Raw genomic sequence first — 23,727 nt, forward strand, 5'->3', positions numbered from 1 at the left:
GACAGGGAGGGACACCAGGGGACAGAGATCTAACCAGGAAACTCAGGAGAAGACCTATACCTCAGTGGCATAGCTGAGGGGCTGTGAAAGTCTCTTTGCATAACCACTGGAATATCTCTGCCACACCCTGCTTTATCTCTTGGTCAGTAGTCAGTGATTAAGCTTTTCTTCTAGCTTTTGATTAAGCTGAAGCCTATTGATAGTTTAAAAGCTCTCAGGCTCCCATAGCCTACAGGGAAGAAAAAAAAAGGCTTTTAAACCACTGAGCTCCAACTCAGAGATTTAAATACTATTGAAACAACTGTTAACTTCCACCACTGTGAACCCTTTAACTAACTTACTTAGACACAAGTCAATCCAGGCAATAGTGATCAATAATTTGAAAAGTACTGATAAAGGGGACTCATAACATAATATATAAAATGGTTAAAACAACAAGAAAAAATATTGGAGAATCGAACCAGGACAAGAGTCCAGCTAAAAGTCCTCCAGAGGGTGAAACACAAAATAACTAGTTCAATATCCAAACATTAGCTAAGGAAATAATAACAGGAGTGAGTAAAGAATTTGAAAAAATTGTAATCAGAAATATAAGAACAACAAATGAGAATATGGAAGAAAATACTAATTATCTCATGGTTATTAGAGAGCTGAAAGCTGAAATTGCTGAGCTAAGAATGCAACTAGCTGAACAAGCTAAAATAGTATCAGAGCAGGGCAACAAAACAGATGAACTCCAGAAAGCAGTAGAGGGCAGAGAGAATAGAATCTATGAGGCTGAAGACAGAATTAGCAAGATTGAGGATGAATTAGAGACAACTAAAAAAGAAGTAAGAGATCTCAAAAAGAGATTAAGAGATGCTGAAAACAACAACAGAGTCCTATGGGATGACTTCAAAAGAAACAATATACGCATTATTGGCATACCAGAGGAAGAAAGAGATGGAGAGGAAGAAAGCATTTTCCAGGCCATAATAGCTGAAAATTTCTCTAGTCTAGACAACATCAAAGACATAAAGATTCAAGAAGCCCAGAGGGTCCCAAACAGAATTAACTCAGACCTAAAGACACCAAGACATATCATACTTAGAATGGAAAGGAATAAGGATAAAGAAAGGATCCTGAAGGCTGCAAGAGAAAAGCAAAGAGTCACCTACAAAGGAAAACCCATAAGATTAGCAGCAGACTTCTCCATACAAACACTACAGGCCAGAAGAGAATGGCAAGATGTCTATCAAGTGCTCAATGAGAAAGGCTTTCAGCCAAGAATACTATATCCTGCTAGACTGTCATTCAGACTAGATGGAGGCATCAAAACCTTCTCAGACAAGCAACAGTTGAAGGAATCAACTATCACCAAGCCTGCCCTGAAAGAAGTTCTGAAAGGTCTCCTATAAACAATCAGAGCACCACAAATAGGACATATATCAAAACACTCTAAAACTCTACAAGAATGGCGTTAAAATATCTTCAATCTTTGATATCAATAAATGTCAATGGCCTGAATTCACCTATTAAAAGACACAGAGTAGGAAGATGGATCAGAAAACACAACCCAACAATATGCTGTCTACAGGAAATCCACCTAACTCAACAAGACAAACACAGACTTAAAGTGAAAGGTTGGAAAACTATCATACAAGCCAATGGCCCTCAAAAAAGGGCAGGAAAAGCTAGCTATTCTCATATCTGACATGATAGACTTTAAAATAGATAAGATTAAAAAAGATAGGAATGGACACTACTTAATGCTCAGAGGATCAGTGAATCAAGAGGACTTAACAATTATTAACATCTATGCACCCAATGAGAAGCCATCTAAATATAGCAAACTTCTACTGAAAGAGCTACAGCAATATATTAACAGTAACACAATCATAGTAGGGGACTTCAACACCCCACTCTCTCAACTTGACAGATCATCCAGGCAGAAAATCAATAAAGACATAAGGGAGCTAAATGAAGAGATAGATAAACTAGAACTATTGGACATTTTCAGAGTCATTCATCCCAAGAAACTGGAATACACATTTTACTCAAATCTACATGGATCATTCTCAAGGAAAGACCATATGTTAGGCCACAAAGACAGCATGAGCCAATTCAAGAGCATTGAAATCATCCCAAGCATCTACTCAGACCACAGTGGAATTAAACTAACACTTAATCAACAAAAGATTAGTAACAGTCCCAAAATGTGGAAGCTCAACAGTACACTTCTTAACAACTTCTGGGTCAAAGAGGAAATCAAGGAAGAAATCAAAATGTTTCGAGAGTTCAATGAAAATGAAGACACAAGCTATCAAAATATTTGGGACACAGCTAAAGCAGTCCTAAGAGGGAAGTTCATAGCTATACAAGTACACATTAGGAAACAAGAAAAAGCACAAATAAACAGCCTGATTGCACATCTTAAAGACCTAGAAGAACAATAACAAAGGAATCCTAAAGCAACCAGAAGGACAGAAATCACTAAAGTTAGGGCAGAAATAAATAACACTGAGAATAGGAAAACCATACAAAAGATCAATGAAAGTAAATGTTGGTTCTTCGAAAGAGTAAACAAAATTGACAAACCTTTAGCCAGATTCACAAAACAAAAAAGGGAGAAGACCCAAATAAATTGGATAGTAAATGAAAGAGGAGATATCACAACAGACACTGCAGCAATTCAACATATCATGCGAGGCTTCTATGAACAACTATATGCCACCAAGCTAGAGAACCGGGAAGAAATGGATGATTTCCTAGATACCTACCAACTTCCAAAACTAAGTAAAGAGGAAGTGGATAACATGAACAGGCCCATCACAGCTAATGAAATTGAAACAGTTATCAAAAATCTCCCCAAAAATAAAAGTCCTGGACCAGATGGTTTTACAAATGAATTCTACAAAACCTTCAAAGAAGAACTAATACCTCTACTTTTAAAAGTCTTCCAGAAGATTGAAGACAGTGGAATACTCCCTGCCAGCTTCTATGAAGCCAACATCACCCTGATACCAAAAGCAGACAGGGACACAACCAAAAAAGAAAACTACAGACTAATATCTCTGATGAACATAGATGCGAAAATATTAAACAAAAATCTAGCCAACTGGATACAGCAGTATATCAAAAAGATTGTTCATCATGACCAAGTGGGTTTATCCTAGGCATGCAAGGTTGGTTTGATATACGTAAATCAATCAATGTGATCCACCACATCAACAAAAGCAAGACCAAAAACCACATGGTCATATCAATAGATGCAGAGAAAGCCTTTGACAAAATACAACATCACTTTATGATCAAAACACTACAAAAAATGGGAATAGATGGAAAATTCCGGAAGATAGTGGAGTCTCTATATAGCAAACCTACAGCCAACATCATACTCAATGGTGAAAAACTGGAAGCATTTCCACTCAGATCAGGTACTAGACAGGGTTGCCCTCTATCAGCATTACTATTCAACATAGTGTTGGAAGTTCTTGCCATAGCAATCAGGCAGGAGCAAGGAATTAAAGGTATACAGATTGGAAGAGAAGAAGTCAAAAACTCTCCTTATTTGCAGATGACATGATAGTATACATGGAAAAACCTAAGGAATCCAGCAAGAAGCTTTTGGAAATCATCAGGCAATACAGTAATGTGTCTGGCTATAAAATTAACATTCAAAAGTCAGTGGCATTCCTCTATGCAAACACTAAGTTAGAAGAAATTGAAATCCAGAAATCAATTCCTTTTACTATAGCAACAAAAACAATAAAATATCTAGGAGTAAACCTAACCAAGGAAGTGAAAGACTTGTATACTGAAAATTATGAGTCACTACTCAAAGAAATTGAAAAAGACACAAAGAAGTGGAAAGATATTCCATGTTCATGGGTTGGAAGAATTCACATCATCAAAATGAATATATTACCCAGAGCCATCTACAAATTTAATGCTATCCCCATCAAGATCCCAAGCACATTTTTTAGGAGAATAGAACAAATGCTACAAATGTTTATCTGGAACCAGAAAAGACCTAGAATTGCCAAAACAGTCTTGAGAAAAAAGAACAGAACTGGAGGCATCACACTCCCAGATCTCAAACTGTACTATAGGGCCACTGTCATCAAAACTGCTTGGTACTGGAACATGAATAGACACACTGACCAGTGGAATAGAATTGAGAGCCCAGAAATGAGGCCCCACACCTATGGACATCTAATCTTTGACAAAGGGGCCCAGACTATTACATGGGGAAAGCAGAGTCTCTTCAACAAATGGTGTTGGAAACAATGGGTTGAAACATGCAGAAGAATGAAACTGAATCACTGTATTTCACCAAAGACAAAAGTAAATTCCAAGTGGATCAAGGACTTGGATATTAGACCACAAACTATCAAATACTTAGAGGAAAATATTGGCAGAACTCTTTTTGCATAAATTTTAAAGACATTTTCAATGAAACAAATCCAATTACAAGGAAGACTAAGGCAAGTATAAACCTATGGGACTACATCAAATTAAAAAGCTTCTGCACAGCAAAAGAAACCACTACCCAAACCAAGAGACACCTCACAGAATGGGAGAAGATCTTTACATGCCATACATCAGATAAGAGTTTAATAACCAATATATATAAAGAGCTTGCCAGACTCAACAACAAGACAACAAATAACCCCATCCAAAAATGGGGGGAGGACTTGGACAGAATATTCACCACAGAAGAGATCCAAAAGGTTGAAAAACACATGAAAAAATGCTCCAAGTCTCTGATTGTCAGAGAAATGCAAATCAAGACAACAATGAGATATCACTTCACTCCTGTGAGAATGTCATACATCAGAAAAGGTAACAGCAGCAAATGCTGGAGAGGGTGTGGGGTCAAAGGAACCCTCCTGCACTGCTGGTGGGAATGCAAATTGGTCCAATCTCTGTGGAGAACAGTCTGGAGAACTCTCAGAAGGCTAGAAATGGACCTACCCTTTGACCCTGCAATTCCTCTCCTGGGGGTATATCCTAAGGAACCCAACACATCCATTCAAAAAGACCTGTGTACACATATGTTCTTGGCAGCACAATTTGTAATAGCCAAAACCTGGAAGCAACCCAGGTGTCCAACAACAGATGAGTGGCTGAGCAAGTTGTGGTATATATACACAATGGAATACTACTCAGCTGTAAAAAATGGTGACTTCACCATTTTCACCCGATCTTGGATGGACCTTGAAAAAATCATGTTGAATGAAATAAGTCAGAAACAGAAGGATGAATATGGGATGATCTCACTCTCAGGCAGAAGTTGAAAAACAAGATCAGAAAAGAAAACACAAGTAGAACCTGAAATGGAATTGGCGTATTGCACCAAAGTAAAAGACTCTGGGGTGGGAGTGGCTGGGTGGGGAGAATACAGGTCCATGAAAGATGATAAATGACATAGTGGGGGTTGTATTGTTAAATGGGAAACTGGGGAATGTTATGCATGTACAAACTATTGTATTTACTGTTGAATGTAAAACATTAATTCCCCAATAAAGAAATAAATTAAAAAAATAAATAAAGGAAGAAGAGAGGGGCTCGGGCAGTGGCACACCAGGTTAAGCGCACATAGTGCGAAATGCAAGGACCAGCGCAAGGATGCCGGTTCAAGCCCCCGGCTCCCCACCTGCAGAGGGACTGCTTCGGAAGCAGTGAAGCAGGTCCGTAGGTGTCTCTCTTTCTTCCCTCTCTGTCTTCCCATCCTCTCCCAATTTCTCTCTGCCCTATCCAACAGCAGCAGCAGCAGCAACAACAATGGGAAAAAGATGGCCACCAGGAGCAGTGGATTTGTAGTGCAGGCACTGAGCCCTAGTGATAACCCTGGAGAAAAAAAGAAGAAGGAAGAGTAGGAGGAAGAAGCAATTAGGTGTAAACCTTCAAAGTTTCCCTGGTCATGACGACATGTATCACGGAGTGAGGCTAGGGAGATAGCATAGTGGTTTACATTCATTGTTCTGTTCAGTGAAGACCTAGACCATTGACTTTTGAGTTAATATTTGTAAATCCTTTAACTTTTCTTTCTCTAATGTACCATCTTTCCATTTTTCACCAGTAAATCCTGTGATGAATATAGTTAGCTGCATACATAAGAGTTTCATGCCTGAAACTCTAAGGTGCCACCAATTCTCAGCACCACCAGAAGCCAGAGTTGAGCAGTATTCTTGTGAAAAAACAAAAACAAACAAACAGAAAACACATCATGTGTATCTAGAAATAAGAACTTCTGCTTGAGTGAAGTTATGGGTAGGTGACCTGAGACCAGCCCCCACTCTGTCATCTGCCCTGCTCTGGGATTTAAGGCAGGTTATTTATTCTGGCTCTGTCTCAGCAGTTTTCTCTGTAATGTGGAGACACTTGGCTCTACCTATGTATATTGATGTGTGATGGTAAAACAGAATGCAGAGGGGAAAAGCTTCGAGTTGCAAGAGCTATGAAAGCTCAGGACAGCAGTGAGTCATTTCTTCTGAAGAGGGGCCTTCCGGAGGTGTGGTTTTGAAATAGCAGCAGCAACATTCTGCTCTCTGCAATCAACTAGGAAAAACAATGAAAATCACCTGAAAACTCAACAAAATACGACCAGGATCTCTTCCAAAGCTCACCAAGCCACAGGTGAGTACAGACACATGTGGCTCATGGACAGAACAGGAGTGAGGGAGTGATTCCGGGAACTAAAAGGCTGTACAGGGATGGCTGGAGCCAGACTGGGAATTTAGCAGCTGAGGCACACCACTTCCAGGTTAAAGAGCTAAAGAACTGACTATTAAAAAAAAGGAAAGAAAGAAAGGGAAAGAAAGAAAGAAAATCACCTAAGCCACAGGTGAGTACAAACGTGTGTGGCTTGTGGGCAGAAAGGGTGTGAGGGAGCCATCCCCAGGACTCAAAACCAGTGTTCAGAGATGGCAGGCACCAAATTAGATCTGCGGCTGACACATACCACTTCCAGGTCTGAGTTGTAGCAGCAAAAAGACTGTTAAAGAGAAAGAACAGCACCTAAAAACTGATAACATGTATGTGCTACCCACTGCCTGGCCCCTCCATATTAAATTTCATAATAGACTAGTAGTAAGTCTGAAAGAGTAAATTTCATGTTCAAACTCACCAGCTAAGTAAGTGGCAGGGACCAGTTAATGAGTATCTAGAAGTAGTAAAGTGTTCTAGTGCAGACATATCCTCCTCCTGATGGTCTAACAGGACTGCCCATGTGCTCCTAGGCAGCAGTCTAAGGTAAGTCTTGACTTGACTTCCAAAACATGATAGGTACTCACAAAAGAAGCTGACAAATAAATCTTCGGTGCCTTCATCTCAGGTCTCAAATATCCCCTTGAACAAGTTCCTTTCTGCTGATGGCTGTGTACAGCCCATCTGGTAGGGCCTTTGCCATTGCCATGACTACATACACACAAGGGCTGTTATCATTTAAAACCCTTTCTTCCCCTGATATAAACTTCTAGCCACACCTGTTATGGATGCACTATAGTATAAATGTCTAAAACCCTCTGTCTCTCAGTCCTGCCAGATCTGCAAGCCTTTTAAAAGAAAATCTTATTAACCCAAATGGATTTTTAATTAGCAAGATGTGTCCATTCATTCACTAAATGTTTGTTGAGTATTCAGTGTGTACTGTTTACTGGTCTAGTTGCTGGAATACAGCAGTGAACAAAGAAGTACCCTCTGGCCTCAAGGAGTTTTGGCAGAGGTAAAGGAAGAACTGAGCATGACTTAGAGGCAAGAAAAAAAAATTCATGTGGTGTTAAATGTAATGAAGGAAAATTAAAGAATAAACAATGACTAGGTGATTAAGAGGGCACTTTACCACTGGATTGTCAGAAAAAAAATTCTCATAACATAATCCTCAGGTCATGCAAGAATCAAGAGCTCCCAGCAGATTGAAAAGCAAGTTGTTTAGTTAGATGAGATGGAGTGAAGGGAATATTGACAGAGCATGGAGAAAGACACTAGATTGTATTTGAAGTGGAACTGGAATTTTTAAACATAAGAGTTACATTATCCAGTTTATGATTTACTTTTTTTTTGGCCCCCAAGATTTTCTCTTAAGGTTTCCCACCACTCCTGGCAGACATTTATTTACTTACTTTAGAAAGAGGGTGAGAGGCACAGGGAGAAGAAGTGCCACTGTGCTGTTCTGCCACTGGTGATGTTTCCCCTTTGTATGCTGTGTCATGATGTGGCTGGGAGCTCCAACCCAGCTCCCTATGCAGAGTCAAGTATGTGCTCTACCAAGTGAGTTATCTCCTGCCCCCGACCCATACAGTTTATGATTTAGAAGAATTGTTTAAGGGAAAGGATAGAAAGAAGCAAGAAGGGGGTTGGGCGGTGGCACAGCAGGTTAAGCGCAGGTGGCGCAAAGTGAAGGACCGGCGTAAAGATCACAGTTCAAGCCTCTGGCTCCCCCCCTGCAGGGGAGTCGCTTCACAGGCTGTGAAGCAGGTCTGCAGGTTTCTATCTTTCTCCCCCCCACCCCGTCTTCCCCTCCTCTCTCCATCCTATCCAACAACAAATGACATCAACAATAACAATATTAACCACAACAAGGCTACAACAACAAGGGCAGCAAAAGAGGGGAAGGAAAGGCCTCCAGGAGCAGTGGATTCATGGTGTAGGCACTGAGCCCCAGCAATAACCCTGGAGGCAAAAAGAAAGAAAGAAAGAAAGAAAGAAAGAAAGAAAGAAAGAAAGAAAGAAAGAAAGAAAGAAAGAAAGAAAGATCCAATAGCACAGCTATATACAAGATACTGGGTACTGTACAGCAAACCATAACAAAAGGACTTTTCAAAGTTAACCCAATTACCAAATAATGTGATGATAACATTAACTATCGATTGTCTTTTTGAACCCTAAGACAGCAGGAACCCCACATCTCCACTATAGAGCCCCTACTTCCCCCAGTCCTGGAACCCTTGTATAGGGCCCACTTTCCCGTATGCATCTCCCAATCCATACCAAATAATATTGCATCCGCCGATCACAACCTAACCAACGCAACGATTGCCACCTCAACATGCTTCACCTCAGACTGTGTCCAGAGACTTCACGTGTGGAATGACAACCCTTCAGCTTCATTACTCGGGTGAGACCTTTCCTTTTATAGTACACTCTAATTTCATCTCAGGTAGTTCACTTTCTAGTCCCATAACCTAGATATACACCAGTTTCTGTGAGAGAGAGCTTATGTTCACACGTATCCATAAACTACTACAAAATATATACCTGAAAGCAGAAGTACACTAGAGTTTGCAGTGAGTACCTCCCTAACACTTCCTTTCCACTATTCCAAGCTTTGGGTCCATGATTGCTCAACAATTTGTTTGGCTTCGTATGTTAACTCTCTTTTCAATCACCAGGTTCCAGATGCCATCAGGATGCTAGCCAGGCTTCCCTGGACTGAAGACCCCACCAATGTGTCCTGGAGCTCAGCTTCCCCAGAGACACACCCTACTAGGGAAAGAGAGAGGCAGACTGGGAGTATGGACCGACCAGTCAACACCTATGTTTAGCGGGGAAGCAATTACAGAAGCCAGACCTTCTACCTTCTGCAACCCTCAATGACCCTGGGTCCATGCTCCCAGAGGGATAGAGAATGGGAAAGCTATCGGGGGAGGGGGTGGGATATGGAGATTGGGTGGTGGGAATTGTGTGGGGTTGTCCTACACAACCCCTCCTACCCTATGGTTTTGTTAATTAATCCTTTCTTAAATAAATAAATTAAAAAAAAAGAAAGAGAGAAAGAAAGGAAGGAAGAAAGACCAGTTAAGAGGTAACTAATATTCCTGAGAGAGACTGTATGAAATAGAATAAAAATTGTATCTTGAATTGTGACATGAAGTTAGATTTTGGATAAATTTCAAAAGACTAGGTGGCTGGGTTTGCTCATGGATTAGATGTGGCATGAGGAGAGAGACAAAAATATCTCCAAATATTTTGGCCTGAGAAACAAGATCAACTGGTAAGATATTTACTGTCTTTGGGGAAAAAAGGAGATGGAGATTTAGAGGAAAACAAATAGTTCATCTCAGGACATATTAAGTTTGAAAGGCTTGGACTGGAGATATAGCACCATTAGTAGCAAAACAGGCTGTCATGCATGAGGCATCTACATTCCCAGGTTCAATCCCCAGTACTACCATAAAGCAGAGCTGAGCAGTGTGCTCTGGTTTAAAAAAAAAAAAAAATGCTTGAGATTCTTACTAGACATCCAGATAGGGATGTTAAGTACAGTCAGATACGAGTCTGGAATTCAGAGAAATCAGACTAGAGACATAGATGTGAGATTTATATGTGTATAAATGGAATTAAATTTTTAAAAATTATTTATTTTTCCTTTTGTTGCCCTTGTTTTTTATTGTTGTTGTAGTTATTGTTGTTGTTGTTGTTGGATAGGACAGAGAGAAATGGAGAGAGGAGGGGAGACAGAGAGGGGGAGAGAATGATAAGACACCTGCAGACCTGCTTCACCACCTGTGAAGCATCTCCCCTGCAGGTGGGGAGCTGGGGGCTCGAACTGGGATTCTTACGTTGGTCCTTGTGTTTCACGCCACATGTGATTAACCTGCTGTGCTACTGCCCTGACCCCCATAAATGGAATTTTATATTATGAAAATGTATAGATCAGTCAGAGAGTAAATGTAGACAGAAAATTTCAAGGGGCAGCCAGGGAAGTGTTGAGCAGTTAGAGCTCAGGACTTGCACATGCACAGGTCCCTAGTTTTGATCCTTGGCCTCATCATGCTCTGGTCTATCTCTCTATCTTTCATTAAACATATATGTCTGTCTTTCTTTCTTTCTTCCTTTTTTTTTTTTTTTTTGCCTCCAGGGTTATTGCCGGGGCTCGGTGCCTGTACTACAAATCCACTGCTTCTGGAAGCCATTTTTCCCATTTTGTTGCCCTTGTTGTTACCCTTGTTATTGTCATTATTATTGTTGTCATTGCTGTTGTTGTTGTTGGATAGGACAGATAGAAATCGAAAGAGGAGGGGAAGACAGAGAGAGGGGGGAGAAAGATAGACACCTGCAGACCTGCTTCACCACCCATGAAGCGACTCCCCTGCAGGTGGGGAGCTGGGGGCTCTAACAAGGATCCTTATGCCAGTCCTTGCTTCACGCCATGTGTGCTTAACCCATTGTGCCACCACCCAACCCCCTAAACATAAATGCATTTCTTTGAAGAAAAAAAAGTAAAGTCTGAATACTGAAGTTCTTTACTGTTCGGAAGTCAAGAACATAAGGAATGTTCAGAAAAAGAGAATGAAAAATAAGTGTTCAGTGAGGATAGGAGGAAAGAGAAGTCCCCTGAAAATTAAGTAAAAGAAGTAGTTAAAGAAAGTAGAAAAGTAAAACTCTAGAAAAAAACTGACTAGGATGAGTCCCTGGAATTGATCTGGGATACAACACGGAAGTTAAGGATGACAGAATCATTTTGGTGGAGTGGCAGGAGCAAAAACTCAATTTGAATGGTTTCAAAGAGAAGAGGTGTGATACTCCTAAGTGTTGTGATTATACTATGTTGGCAAATATATCACTTGGCATTCAAGGCAGGCTCTCCACAGAACAGCAAGGAAAGGTTTTCAATCATTCCAGGGAAGAGGAATACCATCAATCACACTGAACATTGAAAAAAAAAAAAAAAAAAACCACAGATAACTGGCGCTGGCCAGGAGCCTCGCTTCAGTGAAGGTACATCAGAACATTGTGAGGGATGGCCTGGAGGCTGAAGGATGTGTTTTTAGAGAAAAAAAACAAACAAACAGTGGAGGGGGCTAGGCAGTGGTACACCCAGTTGAGTGCACACAGGACCTGCCCCCTATCTGTAGGAGGGACACTTCATGAACAGTGACTCAGGTCTGCAGGTATCTCTTTCTCCCTATCTCTCCCTCCCCTCTCAATTTCTCTCTGTCCTATCAAATAAAATAGAGGAGAAAAAAAAAAGGTAAAAGGACTTCCAGGAGTGGTATATTCATAGTGGCAATAAGCTCCAGTGATAGCCCTGATGGCAAAAAAAAAAAAAAAAAAGTGACTGGAATCAAGAATGCATTAAAATTTATTAGTAGATGTACAGTGTATCTTGGAGTGGTAGACTCATGTGAGAGATTTTAGTGATTGAGTACTTTTGCTACAAGGTAATTCAGAAGAAAAAGAAGGTCTTTTCACTAAATGATATTGGAGCAACTGCATAGTCATATATAAAAAAATCAAGTTCAATTTTTACCTTGCATTATATACAATGATTAAGTAAAGCAGATCATAAATATAAATGGAGAACATAAATTTATAAGCTTTTAAAGAGAAAGCCATTGTGGCATTAGTTTAGGCAAATATTTTACATGTGGTGCCAGTCACACAACCACTAAAAGAAAAAAAATTAATTAAATGTCACCAAAAAGCTCTGCACTTCCAAAGATAATCACCAGAACACAGAATAAAAAAGGTAAGTCACAGGTTAGGAGAAATTATTTGCAAATCATGTATCAAACTAAGGATTTGTACCTATAATAGCAAAAGAATTTCCAAGTTTTGGTGAGAAGTAAACAAATTTAAAAAATAGGTAAAATAATTGAACATACGCTTCGCTTCATCAAGGAAGATACACGGATTGCAAATACATGAAAACATACTCAACGTCTCTTAGTTGCTGAGTAAATGCAAACAAACCACAATAAGATACCACTTCATATCTGTGAAGATAGCTAAAATTAACAGGCATCACATCAAGTGTTGATGAAAAACATGTGGAAAAGCTGAAAGTCTCATGTACTGTGGGTGGGAACGCTAAAGCCACTTTGATGTATCACAAATCAAGCAGTTTCCTTAAAAATTAAACATACAGTGGTCCAGGAGGTGGTGCAGTGGCTAAGGTACTAGACTGTCAAGCATGAGGTCCTGATTTCTATCCCTGGCAGCACATGTACCAGAGTGACGGCTGGTTCATTCTCTCCTCCTATCTTTCTCATGAATAAATAAATAAATTCTTTTAAAAAAATTAAACATACAAATACCATATGCATCAGTCATTCCCACTCCTAGGTGAAATGAAAACTTGTGGCTACAAAAAGACTTGTTACAACAGTTCATAGCAGCCTTGTTTGTAATTGCCAACATTTGGAATTTTTTTTTCAATGATTAGTTAATAGGTGAAAGGATAAACTAACTGGTACAATACATACACTGAATTGCTATTCAGCAATAAAAATGAATCCACTCCATATATATTATGTTAGTCTCAAGACAGCTAATGATGCTGAATGAAAGGAGTCAGATAAAATGAATACTTCCTGCATGACCTCACTTATATAGAATTCTATAAAATGTAAACTAATCCACAGTGATAGAAAACAGGTCAATGGTTGTGAAGGGAGAGAAAAGGCTAAAAGGCAAGGGATATAGAAGCACTGTAAGGAAACTTTTAGGCTGATGGGTATGTTCATTTTCCATTGTGATGATTTCATGAAAAAAAATATAGATGTACTTACGAAGCTGCTTACTTTAAACATGTGCGGGCTGTCCATTATAAATTATAGTTCAATAAAGTACTTAAGACACTAGGAAGGTAAGATGTATAGATTATGGAGTGGAGATGGGTCTTTTGAGGCATAAGCCTGGAAATGGGAAGGAAGAAATAGAGATGAGTCTGAGAGGGAATGTCAGGGTGTCAGTGCTTTATCGTGTTTAGACGAGAGACACTCTAAGTTTGTTCACGGATGGGAATAACTCATAATACTGTAGAGAAAAGACCACTGCAGAAGTGACATCCTTGAAAGGATCAGAGGAGATGGGGCAACATACTCATACTCACAGAAGCTTGGCCTTAGGAAAGTGGACAGGAGGGCAGGAGGGCAGGCAGAGGGCACAGGCACAGAGGCAGCAGGGTGGATGGGGTGTAACAGTGTGGTCTCTCACATATTTCTATTTTCTCATTAAAACCAGAAGTAACATCATTAGCCAATAATAGAGAAGGGGGAAGAGATTTTGGTGGTATAACCTAAGAAGGAAATGTATAGAACAGATGTTCTAGAGAGTGGGAGAGAATAAAGGGAAGGAGACATCATCATGAGAGGACAGGGATCATAAATTTTCTGGGAAGACAAATCCATGCGGTTGGACCTTTCTCTTCCTTTATGTGTGTTGCTACTGTAATGTACTTGGAGAGTGGCCCTGTCCTAGACCCACCACAGGTCTTGCTGGTCATCATCAAAAATACCCTTGCTCCACTGCCCCTGCTCTTTACTCCCTTATCCTGCTTCATTTTTTTAATAATAAAATTTATCTCTGCATGACAGGATTTGTTCTTTGTCTACTTTTGGTATGCCTCTAGTATTTAGTACAGCCTGGTATGTAATAGTTGCTAAGAGGATTAAGTCTGTGAGGACCTGTCCTCTGTACACACTCACCTCACTGATTTATACTAGTCATCTCTATGCCAATGTCTTTTTTGGCCTCTTACATGCTTCTTCATCATGCTCCGTGTTTTAAGAAAATATATAGATTGCATCTATGGGAAGCCAGTTTTCTAGCTTTTGGATAGGGTCTATGGTAGCCACTAGCAGAGAAGAGAATTTCTCCTGCTGGTCCCTTGGGATTCCCCGGGATTGACTGCCTATGTCAACCGAAGGTCAAGAATCAGAGCCCTCTCTTTCCCCTCTCCCTCCAGAGTGAAGGACAGAAAACTTCTATCACTAGCCTCAGGTAGGTTATCCTTCGTGGCTTCCTTATACCCTAGCTGGCCTATGCAAATAATCCTTTTACCAACCCCCCACAGAATTATCCTAATTTGTGTGCACCATCTGTTTCCTGCTGGGACTCTGACAGAATTCCTTTCGTTGAATAACGATTTTAATAACTCTGAATTCCATTAGAGCCTTGCTACTCAAATGTGGCCAGGGGCCAGAAGCATGCCAGCACCTGGGAGCTTGTAAGAAATGCAGAATCACAGGTCCCAGACAGGAAGAGAGAGAGAGGGAGAGAAAGATAGACATTTGCAGACCTGCTTCACTGCTTGTGAAGCGACGCTCCTGCAGGTGGGGAGCCTGAGGCTCGAACTGGGATCCTTATGCTGGTCCTTGCACTTTGTGCCATGTATGCTTAACCTTCTGCACTACTGCCTGGCCCCCAAGTCAGAATTCTTGTGCACTTAGAGCTTTGTCTCTAATTCCTAATTGAAGCTTACTTTTTTGCCCATCAAGTTTTCTCTGGTCTGTTTTATAAGCCTCTTACTTTGGTATCTATCTAAATTTCAGTTTTGGAGAGTACAAATGTTATTTGCCCAGTTCGTCCCTATTTGAGTAGAGCTTTTTGTTCCAGCTTCCCTCACAGGCTAATTACTAGCCTCTGGATTAGTTGCCAATTCCTGATTCAGCAGGCACAGGGGTAAGACGGTATAAAACATGTCTGCCCTGGGCTGTGTGCTCAGCAGGGGCTGTGAAAGAAAATCAGACTATGATTACACGTCTTGTTAAAATGGTCTTAAAAGATATGAAATGGTTTTCAAATCCTGGTTGCAGGCTCTTTGCTTTTTACAAAGTATACAAGCACCTCCACCTGCTCTCCCTCCCCACATTGCTTTGAAATATCTACATCCTCTGGCAGACAGTCATGGAAATGACTTTCCATGTTTGGGGTATTTCAAATGTTGCGTAACAAAATTAATTACATTTAATTAAACATATCCATTTTTTATAGCCCCAAACAAATCTAAAATGCCATGTTAAGCTTATGAGATGGCAGTCCTCCAAAGGATTCTGCTGTTGCATTTTTCTGCTATGAGAGTTCTCTGCAATTTTAGGCATCATTTTACATGAGTGAGTCTGATGAATGGCCTTTGGGCCTGTTTTAAGCACCAAGGCAAGAATTGTCTCTGAGTCCTAGGCTGCTGGTCTCCCTGTGTCCTCATCCTCCCTCTTTCCTTCTCTCCAGCAACAGCTTTCTCGCTTAGACAGTAAGCTTCTTCCCGCCTGCTCTTTTCAGAATGTGCTAAAATTATGAATTTGCTTCTCTTTTCCCCACTACACGGTAGCAGGGGAGGGAACTGCTTGTATTTCTCACAAGTACAGAGCCAGGCATATGGTAGTTGGTGAATTTATTAACAGTTTTGAGTGAATTGGTTATGTGTCTATGCTACCTGTGTCCTCATCAGGTAGACTCTATTTGACCAGAGAAAGTAGCTCCAGAAGTCCCCAATATACATCCTCCCTTTAAAGTAACCCCGAATCACTTATCTTCTGCCTATCGTTCTTAGAAAGGGGCTTAATTGCCCCTGAGTATTCGGTTTTTCTCTGAGCCAGTCTCCAAATCTAGGAAATGGATTACTGTGGCTGGCTAGATGTAGGTCAAGCACTCACCCCTGACATTAGAAATGAAAGTTCATTCTAAACATACCCCCCCGCCACACACAACAACAACAAAAATATAGTTGTTAGCCAAGGGAATAACTAGTTCACTTAAATATATATTTATTACCTGATTTTCTATTAGCCTTATTTTGCTTTAATTAGTATTTTTTTCCCCTTTGCCACTAAGGTTATTGTTGGGGCTCAGTGCCTACACTACAAATCTACAAATCCACCACTCCTGGTGGCCACCCCCCCACCCCGTCTTTATCTGATAGAACAGAAATTCAGAGAGGAGTGGGGGATAAAGGAGCAAGACAGATAGACTCCTGCAGTATCTGACACTAGTAAATTGTCTCCCCTGCAGGGAATTGTTCAGCACAATTTGTAATAGCCAAAACTTGTAAGCAACCTAGGTGCCCAACAACAGATGAGTGGTTGAGAAAGTTGTGGTATATATACACAATGGAATACTACTCAGCTATTAAAAATGCTAAAGGGGGCTGAGTAGTAGCACACTGGGTTAAGCACACATAGTATGAAGTGCAAGGATCCATGCAAAGATTATGGTTTGAGCCTCTGCTCCCCATCTGCAGGGACGTTGCTTCACAAGTGGTGAAGCAGTGAAGCAGTGAAGCAGGTGTCTTTCTTGCCCCCTCTCTATCTTCTTCTCCTCTTTCAATTTCTCTGTCCTATCCAGTTAAAAAAAAAAAAAAAAGGAAAAATGGCCTCTAGGAGTAACAGATTTATAGTGCCAGCACTGAGCCCCAGCAATAACCCTGGAGGGGGAAAAAAAAAAAGCTGAATTCACCTTCTTCACCTCATCTTGGATGGACTCATGTTAAGTGAGATAAGCCAGAAAGAGAAGGATGAATATGGGATGACCTCACTCATGGACAGAAGTTGAGAAATAAAAACAGAAAGGGGAAACACAAAGTAGAACTTTAAATGGATCTGGTATATTGCAACAAAGGATGGGGTGGGGGAATGGGACTTTCAGGTCCTGGTGTGTCATAGTGGAGGAGGACGTAGCTTGGGGTTAGTGAGCTTCCAGAAAACTGAGATGTTTTACACATGTATGAACAACTGGATTTACTGTGAACCATTAATCCCTCCAAAAAAAAAAGGAAAAATATATTTTTATTAATACAGGTAAGGAAGGAATGAGGGGAAGGAGAGGGAGGAAAGAGAGAGAGGAACAACCAGAATATCACTCTGGCACATGGGTTGCTGGGGACCTCATGTTTCCTAGTCCAGTACCCTACCATCTGTACAACTTCCCAGGCCTTTAACTAGCTTTTAAAGGTCATCCAACTAAAATTCCCAATATATGTATTTTTCAGAATACATTCAGTTCTAGGGACATAAAAGAACAAGATTAAGAGTCAAAAGCCTTGCCAAATACTCATTCAATGCATACATGAGTAATTAAGATGCCTTAATTTCTTATTTGGGTTAGAAAAATATTCCAAGGCTACACAGAACAAATTCAATGGTAAACCTTCACTTTAAATAGTTCTATTATTTCCCTGGCCTTTGAAAACCTTCAGGGCCAAGAGACCCTATACTAAGAACTTTTAATTCCCAAATCTTCCCAGGTTGTTACACTCTGAACTCTTTTTGTTTATTTTCCCCATTACAGTCAGTCACTCTTCCCATTACAGCCATTTCATCCACCTCTCATTTCCATTATTTTATATACTTTCTACCATATTACAAAAGACCTTTAAAAGTCATTTTGCTTTATTACTGTTCACTCACTACTTCGTTAAGTATTTATTGAGAACTTATCACAAGGCTGATTCTGTGTTTGGCTGTGGGCTACGCAAGATGAATAAACCATTCGTGTGCCCTCAAAAAACCTGACACGAGAGAAGCAATGGACTTGTAAGTAAATGCTGCAACACTGCATCATGGCTGCTGTAATACAGACAGTGTCATGTCAGTGCCATGAAGAGCATCTGGACCTCCATGGGAAGACTGGGCTCGGGAAATGCGAGGCTAAAGCAAACAGAAGACATGACAATAGTCTGAGTAGGTCAGGATAAGACACTGAAGTCTTAACTGAAAGCAGAAGCTATGAAGACAGAAGAAACAATGGGTAAGAGTCATTACAGAAGACAAATCAATAGGTTCAGCAAAGTGAATAGTGAGAAAAGGGAGAAGTTTTGATGGCTGAATGATGTTGATGTTGCTCATGAGGAAACAGAAAAGAAATGTGCAAAAAGGAAAGAAATTGTTCTGAGATGGATTGGTCTGAGGTAGGGGTGAAAGTGCTTGTGGAATATCTAGCTGCAATGTTATCAAACCCCATTTTGTATTCATGAGTGACTTGTACCTGTAATTAAAAATTATTTTTGTTGTGCAGGGAGTGGGAATAGGAAAGGGAAAGAATAGTGAGACTGAGATAAAGCTATGATAAAATCAGTTATTGTATGACAAGAGATTTTGTTACCTGGAAAGAATTGATTGTAATTTGTAACTAAAAAGGGCCCTGTCTTGTTTTGGTTTTGACTCGTGATCAGGATCTGGTTCTGGGTAGGAATCCAAGGCACTTAGGGAATATCCTAGTGGACCACCCTATGGGAGGGCTAAGTAAGACACCACATTTTAGGTCACTAAATCTTCAGATGTAGAAATTCCCATCAATTTTGTAGATGGTGAGTAAATCTGTAAATACAAGTTAAATCATATTTTTAAGGAGACTAAATTTAAGAAATGAAGATTTTATTTTTTCAGAAATTGGATAACCATTTGAATCTCAAGAATCAACCCTTACAGTGCTATCAAATTATTGCACACAGTGAAAGCACAAATATTTTATTTTATAAGAAATGTTTATTAATGACAGTTCCAAAATAATAAAAATTTCAATTCAAAAATATTCATCCAGGGATGGCCCACAGATATTAAATACATCAAAATTGGGAGCAACCTGCTTTAATAGTAAGTGGATGGACACTTCTGTATGGTAAGCAAGACAGGAATTTCTGAAATAAAACAAGGTCCCCAGAACATGCCAGCAGATGTGAGAAAGCATATATAGATGAAGGAATTCATAGATAAATTCCAATAACACATGCTAAAAAATGGGAGTAGGGCATTTTATAATCCATTTTCACTCCAAATGGCTCTGGGATGGTGGAAGAAAGTCCCGTGAAAGAGGTTCAGAGGTTCAAATGCTTCTGTCTGGAGAATAGGTCATGTGACCTATTTAGTCATGTGACATGGCACAAGAACTCACATGACCCAAGTGTCCCTTCCTATACAGCCAATTGTTTTTTTAGTTTCTTGTAGAAATAATCTTGACCAGAAGTTTCAAAGAGAAGATGAAATGAGGTAATTAGCTTTGACTTTTGAGCAGATGTAACACCAGCTCTTCATCCTCTGCTAAAGACAGGCCTGTATCCAAAGGTTCTATGGTTTCCCACTTGGTCTTCTTTCTGTTACTTCTGGACTCCACATCTTCTATTTCACTGCTGTTCCTTTTCCTCATTCCCTGTTTCTTCTTGGTAGCACTGGTGGGAACAAATCCAATGATTTACTTCATAAATTATTATGAAATCAAATACTTGAAAAAGGACAAGATTATCTGTGACAGAAAGCTGATAGTGTGACATAATCATTCCAGAGGAAAAGAAACTAACAACCCCAGGATGTTTATGTCAAAAGTAGGTACTTTTGATTAATAGATGGGGTGAGATGGTTTGTAACGTACAAGGTACTATTTAAGGGTTCTTTACAAAGGGAATAGCACAATGGATAGCACAAAAGGTTCCAAGTTTAATACCCATCACCACAAGAAAACAAGAGTTTATCAGTGCTCTTACTTGACCTGCTACATCAAAACAACCTTAAATAAAGTGAACTTAATCATTAGCAACCTGTGAACTAAGACATTGTGTACAGATTGTTATACCTATTGTTCTCTATTGTGGTATATAGATCATGAGTAAAATAGACTCTGAAATGTTAAATTACAGATTACTTAAGCTATCAATTAAATTTCCTCATTTAAAATCTGCAGCAGGGGCTGGGCATGAGAGCACATGTTACCATAAGCAAGGATCAGGGTTTGAGCCCCACTCCTCATCTGCAAGGAAGACGCTTCAAAAATGGTAGAGCAGTGCTACAGGTGTCACTCTCTCCCCTTTTCTGTTTCCTCCTCCCTTCCTAATTTCTCTCTATCCTGTCAAATAAAACAAAGAAAAAAAAGGGGGGTGGGGTGGCCACCAAGGGGGGTGGGAATGGCCACCAAGAGTGGTGGATTTGTAATGTTGGCACCGAGCTGCAGTAATAATTCTGGTAGCTATAGAAACAAAATAGTACAAAAAAAAAAAAAAAGAAAGAAAGATCTGTATCAAAGATACATACATAGTCTTAAGAAAATAATTAATATTGTAGTATTATTCACATACCTGAGACATAACATAAAGATAAAGCTTATTTATGAGGGTAGAGGAAATCACATGATACGTTAAAAGGAAAAAGAAAGAAGGAGAAGAAGGAAGAGGAGAAGGAGGAGGAGAAGAAGGAAGAGGAGGAGGAGGAGAAGAAGGAAGAAGAAGGAGAAGGAGGAGGAGGAGGAGAAAGGAGAAGAAGAAAGCAGGGTGGTGGCACCCTTGGTAGAGTGCACATGTTACCATGCACAAGGACCCTTGGTACCCACCTGCAGAGGAGAAGCTTCAAGAGCACTAGAGCAGGTGATTCTCTCTCCTCTTTTGATTTATTATCAAATAAAAGAAAAATAAAATGAAGCAATTTATTTTTAAAAAGCACATGTAACAAACCCCAAAGTATTATAAGATCCTATCATCATGTTCAAAGACAAAGCAGAGCCAAGATGGTGGCTTAGGGACAACACCTGGTGTTGGCTCTGCAAGGAAGCTGCTTTCAACCTGGGAATCTCAGGTGAAAGTAGAATTTTGGGGCCAGTAATGGAGAGGAGAGCAGGGGTGGGTGGTCAGGGTGGCACCAAAGAAGAGTCCTATAACCCACCCTTGGGCTGGCAAATAGAGGCCGAAAAGGACAAAGGAAACAGGGATTTTGGCTTGGCTATTTCCACACTCACCCCCACCTCAAAACCTATCCCTGCGCCAGCAGCCCTGGCAGACTTCCTGTGGAGCTAATTTCTTTATCAAGATCCCTGGCTCAGCAGGGGTGTCACCCCAGGAGTGAGGATATCTCCCCAAGCACAGGCTTTTTTTCTTTTTGAAGGGGGCTGGTGCTCTATCTGAGTAACAGAATACCTGACCAATCAGGGCCCCAGCCTTGCCTATCTTCCTTATTTACCTTTGGAGTTTTTTTGATAGTTGCTTTTTGTAATTGTTTGTTTTTGCTTGGTTTAGGAAGGGGATGAGGCTGTGTGCAGCCAATCTGGAATGGTCGAGGCTGCAGACTGACAGGGTTTTTTATTCTATTTTCTTAATTATTATTACTATATGTGCTTGTCTCTTTTCCCTCCTCTCCAGATTGACCAAAATTAACTGTTACTGCTTTTTCCATTGATAGGTAACTAAATGTACTATCCATTGTGGCAGGAACTTGCTTTTCCCTCTCTCTCTTCTTCACTTTTCTTTTCTCTCCTCCTAGCTGATCCAAAAAAATCTCTTTCCTTTCACTGCTTTCTTTTTTCTTTTTCTTTCTGTATTCACTGGCAGTCGTTGTGAATTATCTTGTGTAAGAAGTCTGATGAGGAGTGGACTCTTTCTCTCTCTTTCTGTCTCTCTCTTTTCTCCTTTATCTCTAGAATTTATAGTGGACAGTTGATCTGTGTAATTGTCTATTCTTGCTTTTTTTTTTTTTTTTTTTAACCAGAGCACTGCTCAGCTCTGGCTTACGGTGGTGCAGGGGATTGAACCTGGGACTTTGGAGCCTCAGGCACGAGAGTCTCTTTGCATAACCATTATGCTATCTACCCTCTGCCCTTGCTTTGTCTTTTTTTTTTTCTTTCCATTTTTTAGACTGGAGGTGTTGCTTGCTAACTGGTTTTAGTTGAACTGTATCAATCTTTGCTTCAGTTGCTATTATTGTATTTTCTGAGATTTATGACTTCATTTGTGAAAAGACTTTAGTTTAGTGTGGTTTGTACTTACAATACAACAACTGAAGAATGACAGGACAGAAAAACAGAAACCAATTCAATTAAAAAAAAAAAAAAAGGTTAAATCAAGAGTAAATAAAACTGCTACCACAATGAATCAGGGTAAGAGCCCAGACAAAACTCCAAATAAGTCAGAAGCAACTATAAATAAGGAAAGCATCCAAACAATAATTGACCTATTAATCACAAAAATGAGGACAACTATGGAGGAAAAGGCTATCAGAAATAGGGAAACAACAGATGAGATTCTCAAGGAAAATACTAACTACCTTGAGGTAGAGAACTGAAAGCTGAAATAGCTGAGCTAAAAGGCCAACTAGCAGAACAAGCTGATACCATAACTGAACTGAAGAAGGAAGCTGAGAGAATGGAAAGCAGATTAACAGAAGCAGAAAACAGAATTAGCCAGACAGAGGATGAGCTAGAGAAAACTAAGAAGGAGGTAAAAGAACTAAAAAAGAGATTGAGAGACACTGAAAACAACAGAGACATATGGGATGATCTCAACGACAACCCAATTATTGAATATAAGATTTGAAAATCCCAGAAGCAATGGCAGTAACAAACATTTATTAAGAGGCTACTAAGGGGCTGATTTTGTGCTACATGCTGTACACAGATAATATCATCTAGCTTAGTAAAAAAAAAATTCTTGGTGTAGGCAGCATTAGCTTCATTCTACACTGAGGTTAAATGAAGTCAAATGATTAGACCCAAATTAGACACATGCAATTTGAACCCAGATCTGAAAGATTCAACAACAGGCTACTAGAAGCTGAACCAACTCATCTGAGTCAATGCTGGGATGACAGGAACACAAAGAATTAGCTATAGGAAGAGATGGGCACTGACACAGACCTTGATGATTAACACTAACAATTAAGCCTCTTAATTATAAAGAATGTGGAATAGATAATTTACTTAAAAGAACTGCTGTACGAATGAAATCAGATTATATAAATTTATTTTCTTTTCTGCCTAAAAACTACTCCCTCTCAAATAAATTATTACACTTAAGTTATATAACAGGGAAAAAATCAGAACTATTATGTCACGTATTCCAATAAAGAACAAACTGCTCAAGTTCCAATGTACTTTAGTACTACTTTAGAAGATGGCTAGGACCATGCTAATCAGAAAATCCACTTGTGACCAGCTTGGAGCAAACCCATAGTCTTTCCAATCATCTAGAAATGTTCAATGCTGACTCAACAGCCATTCTCTCTCACTACTGGGGAAAAGACAATCTAGCTAATACCATAAGGTTAAAGACAC

The 23,727-nt window shown here is 39.9% G+C and overlaps 1 protein-coding gene across 5 annotated transcripts in view; it reads right to left on the reverse strand.

The window, feature by feature from the left end:
- Positions 1-23,727, reverse strand: part of DDX10 (DEAD-box helicase 10) — a 653,321-nt gene that overhangs the window by 413,686 nt on the left and 215,908 nt on the right. Inside the window, exon 18 of one of the 5 annotated variants that reach the window (XM_007539286.3) lies at positions 19,154-19,867. The exons of the other annotated variants lie outside the window; for them this stretch is intronic. Coding sequence (XP_007539348.1) covers positions 19,693-19,867 — 175 coding nt within the window. The 3' untranslated portion in view covers positions 19,154-19,692. Of the gene's footprint in view, positions 1-19,153; positions 19,868-23,727 lie in introns of those variants that run through there. 5 annotated transcript variants of the gene reach the window in all.

The sequence above is a fragment of the Erinaceus europaeus genome, chromosome 20 (genome assembly GCF_950295315.1).
Source record: "Erinaceus europaeus chromosome 20, mEriEur2.1, whole genome shotgun sequence".
NCBI lineage: Eukaryota > Metazoa > Chordata > Mammalia > Eulipotyphla > Erinaceidae > Erinaceus > Erinaceus europaeus.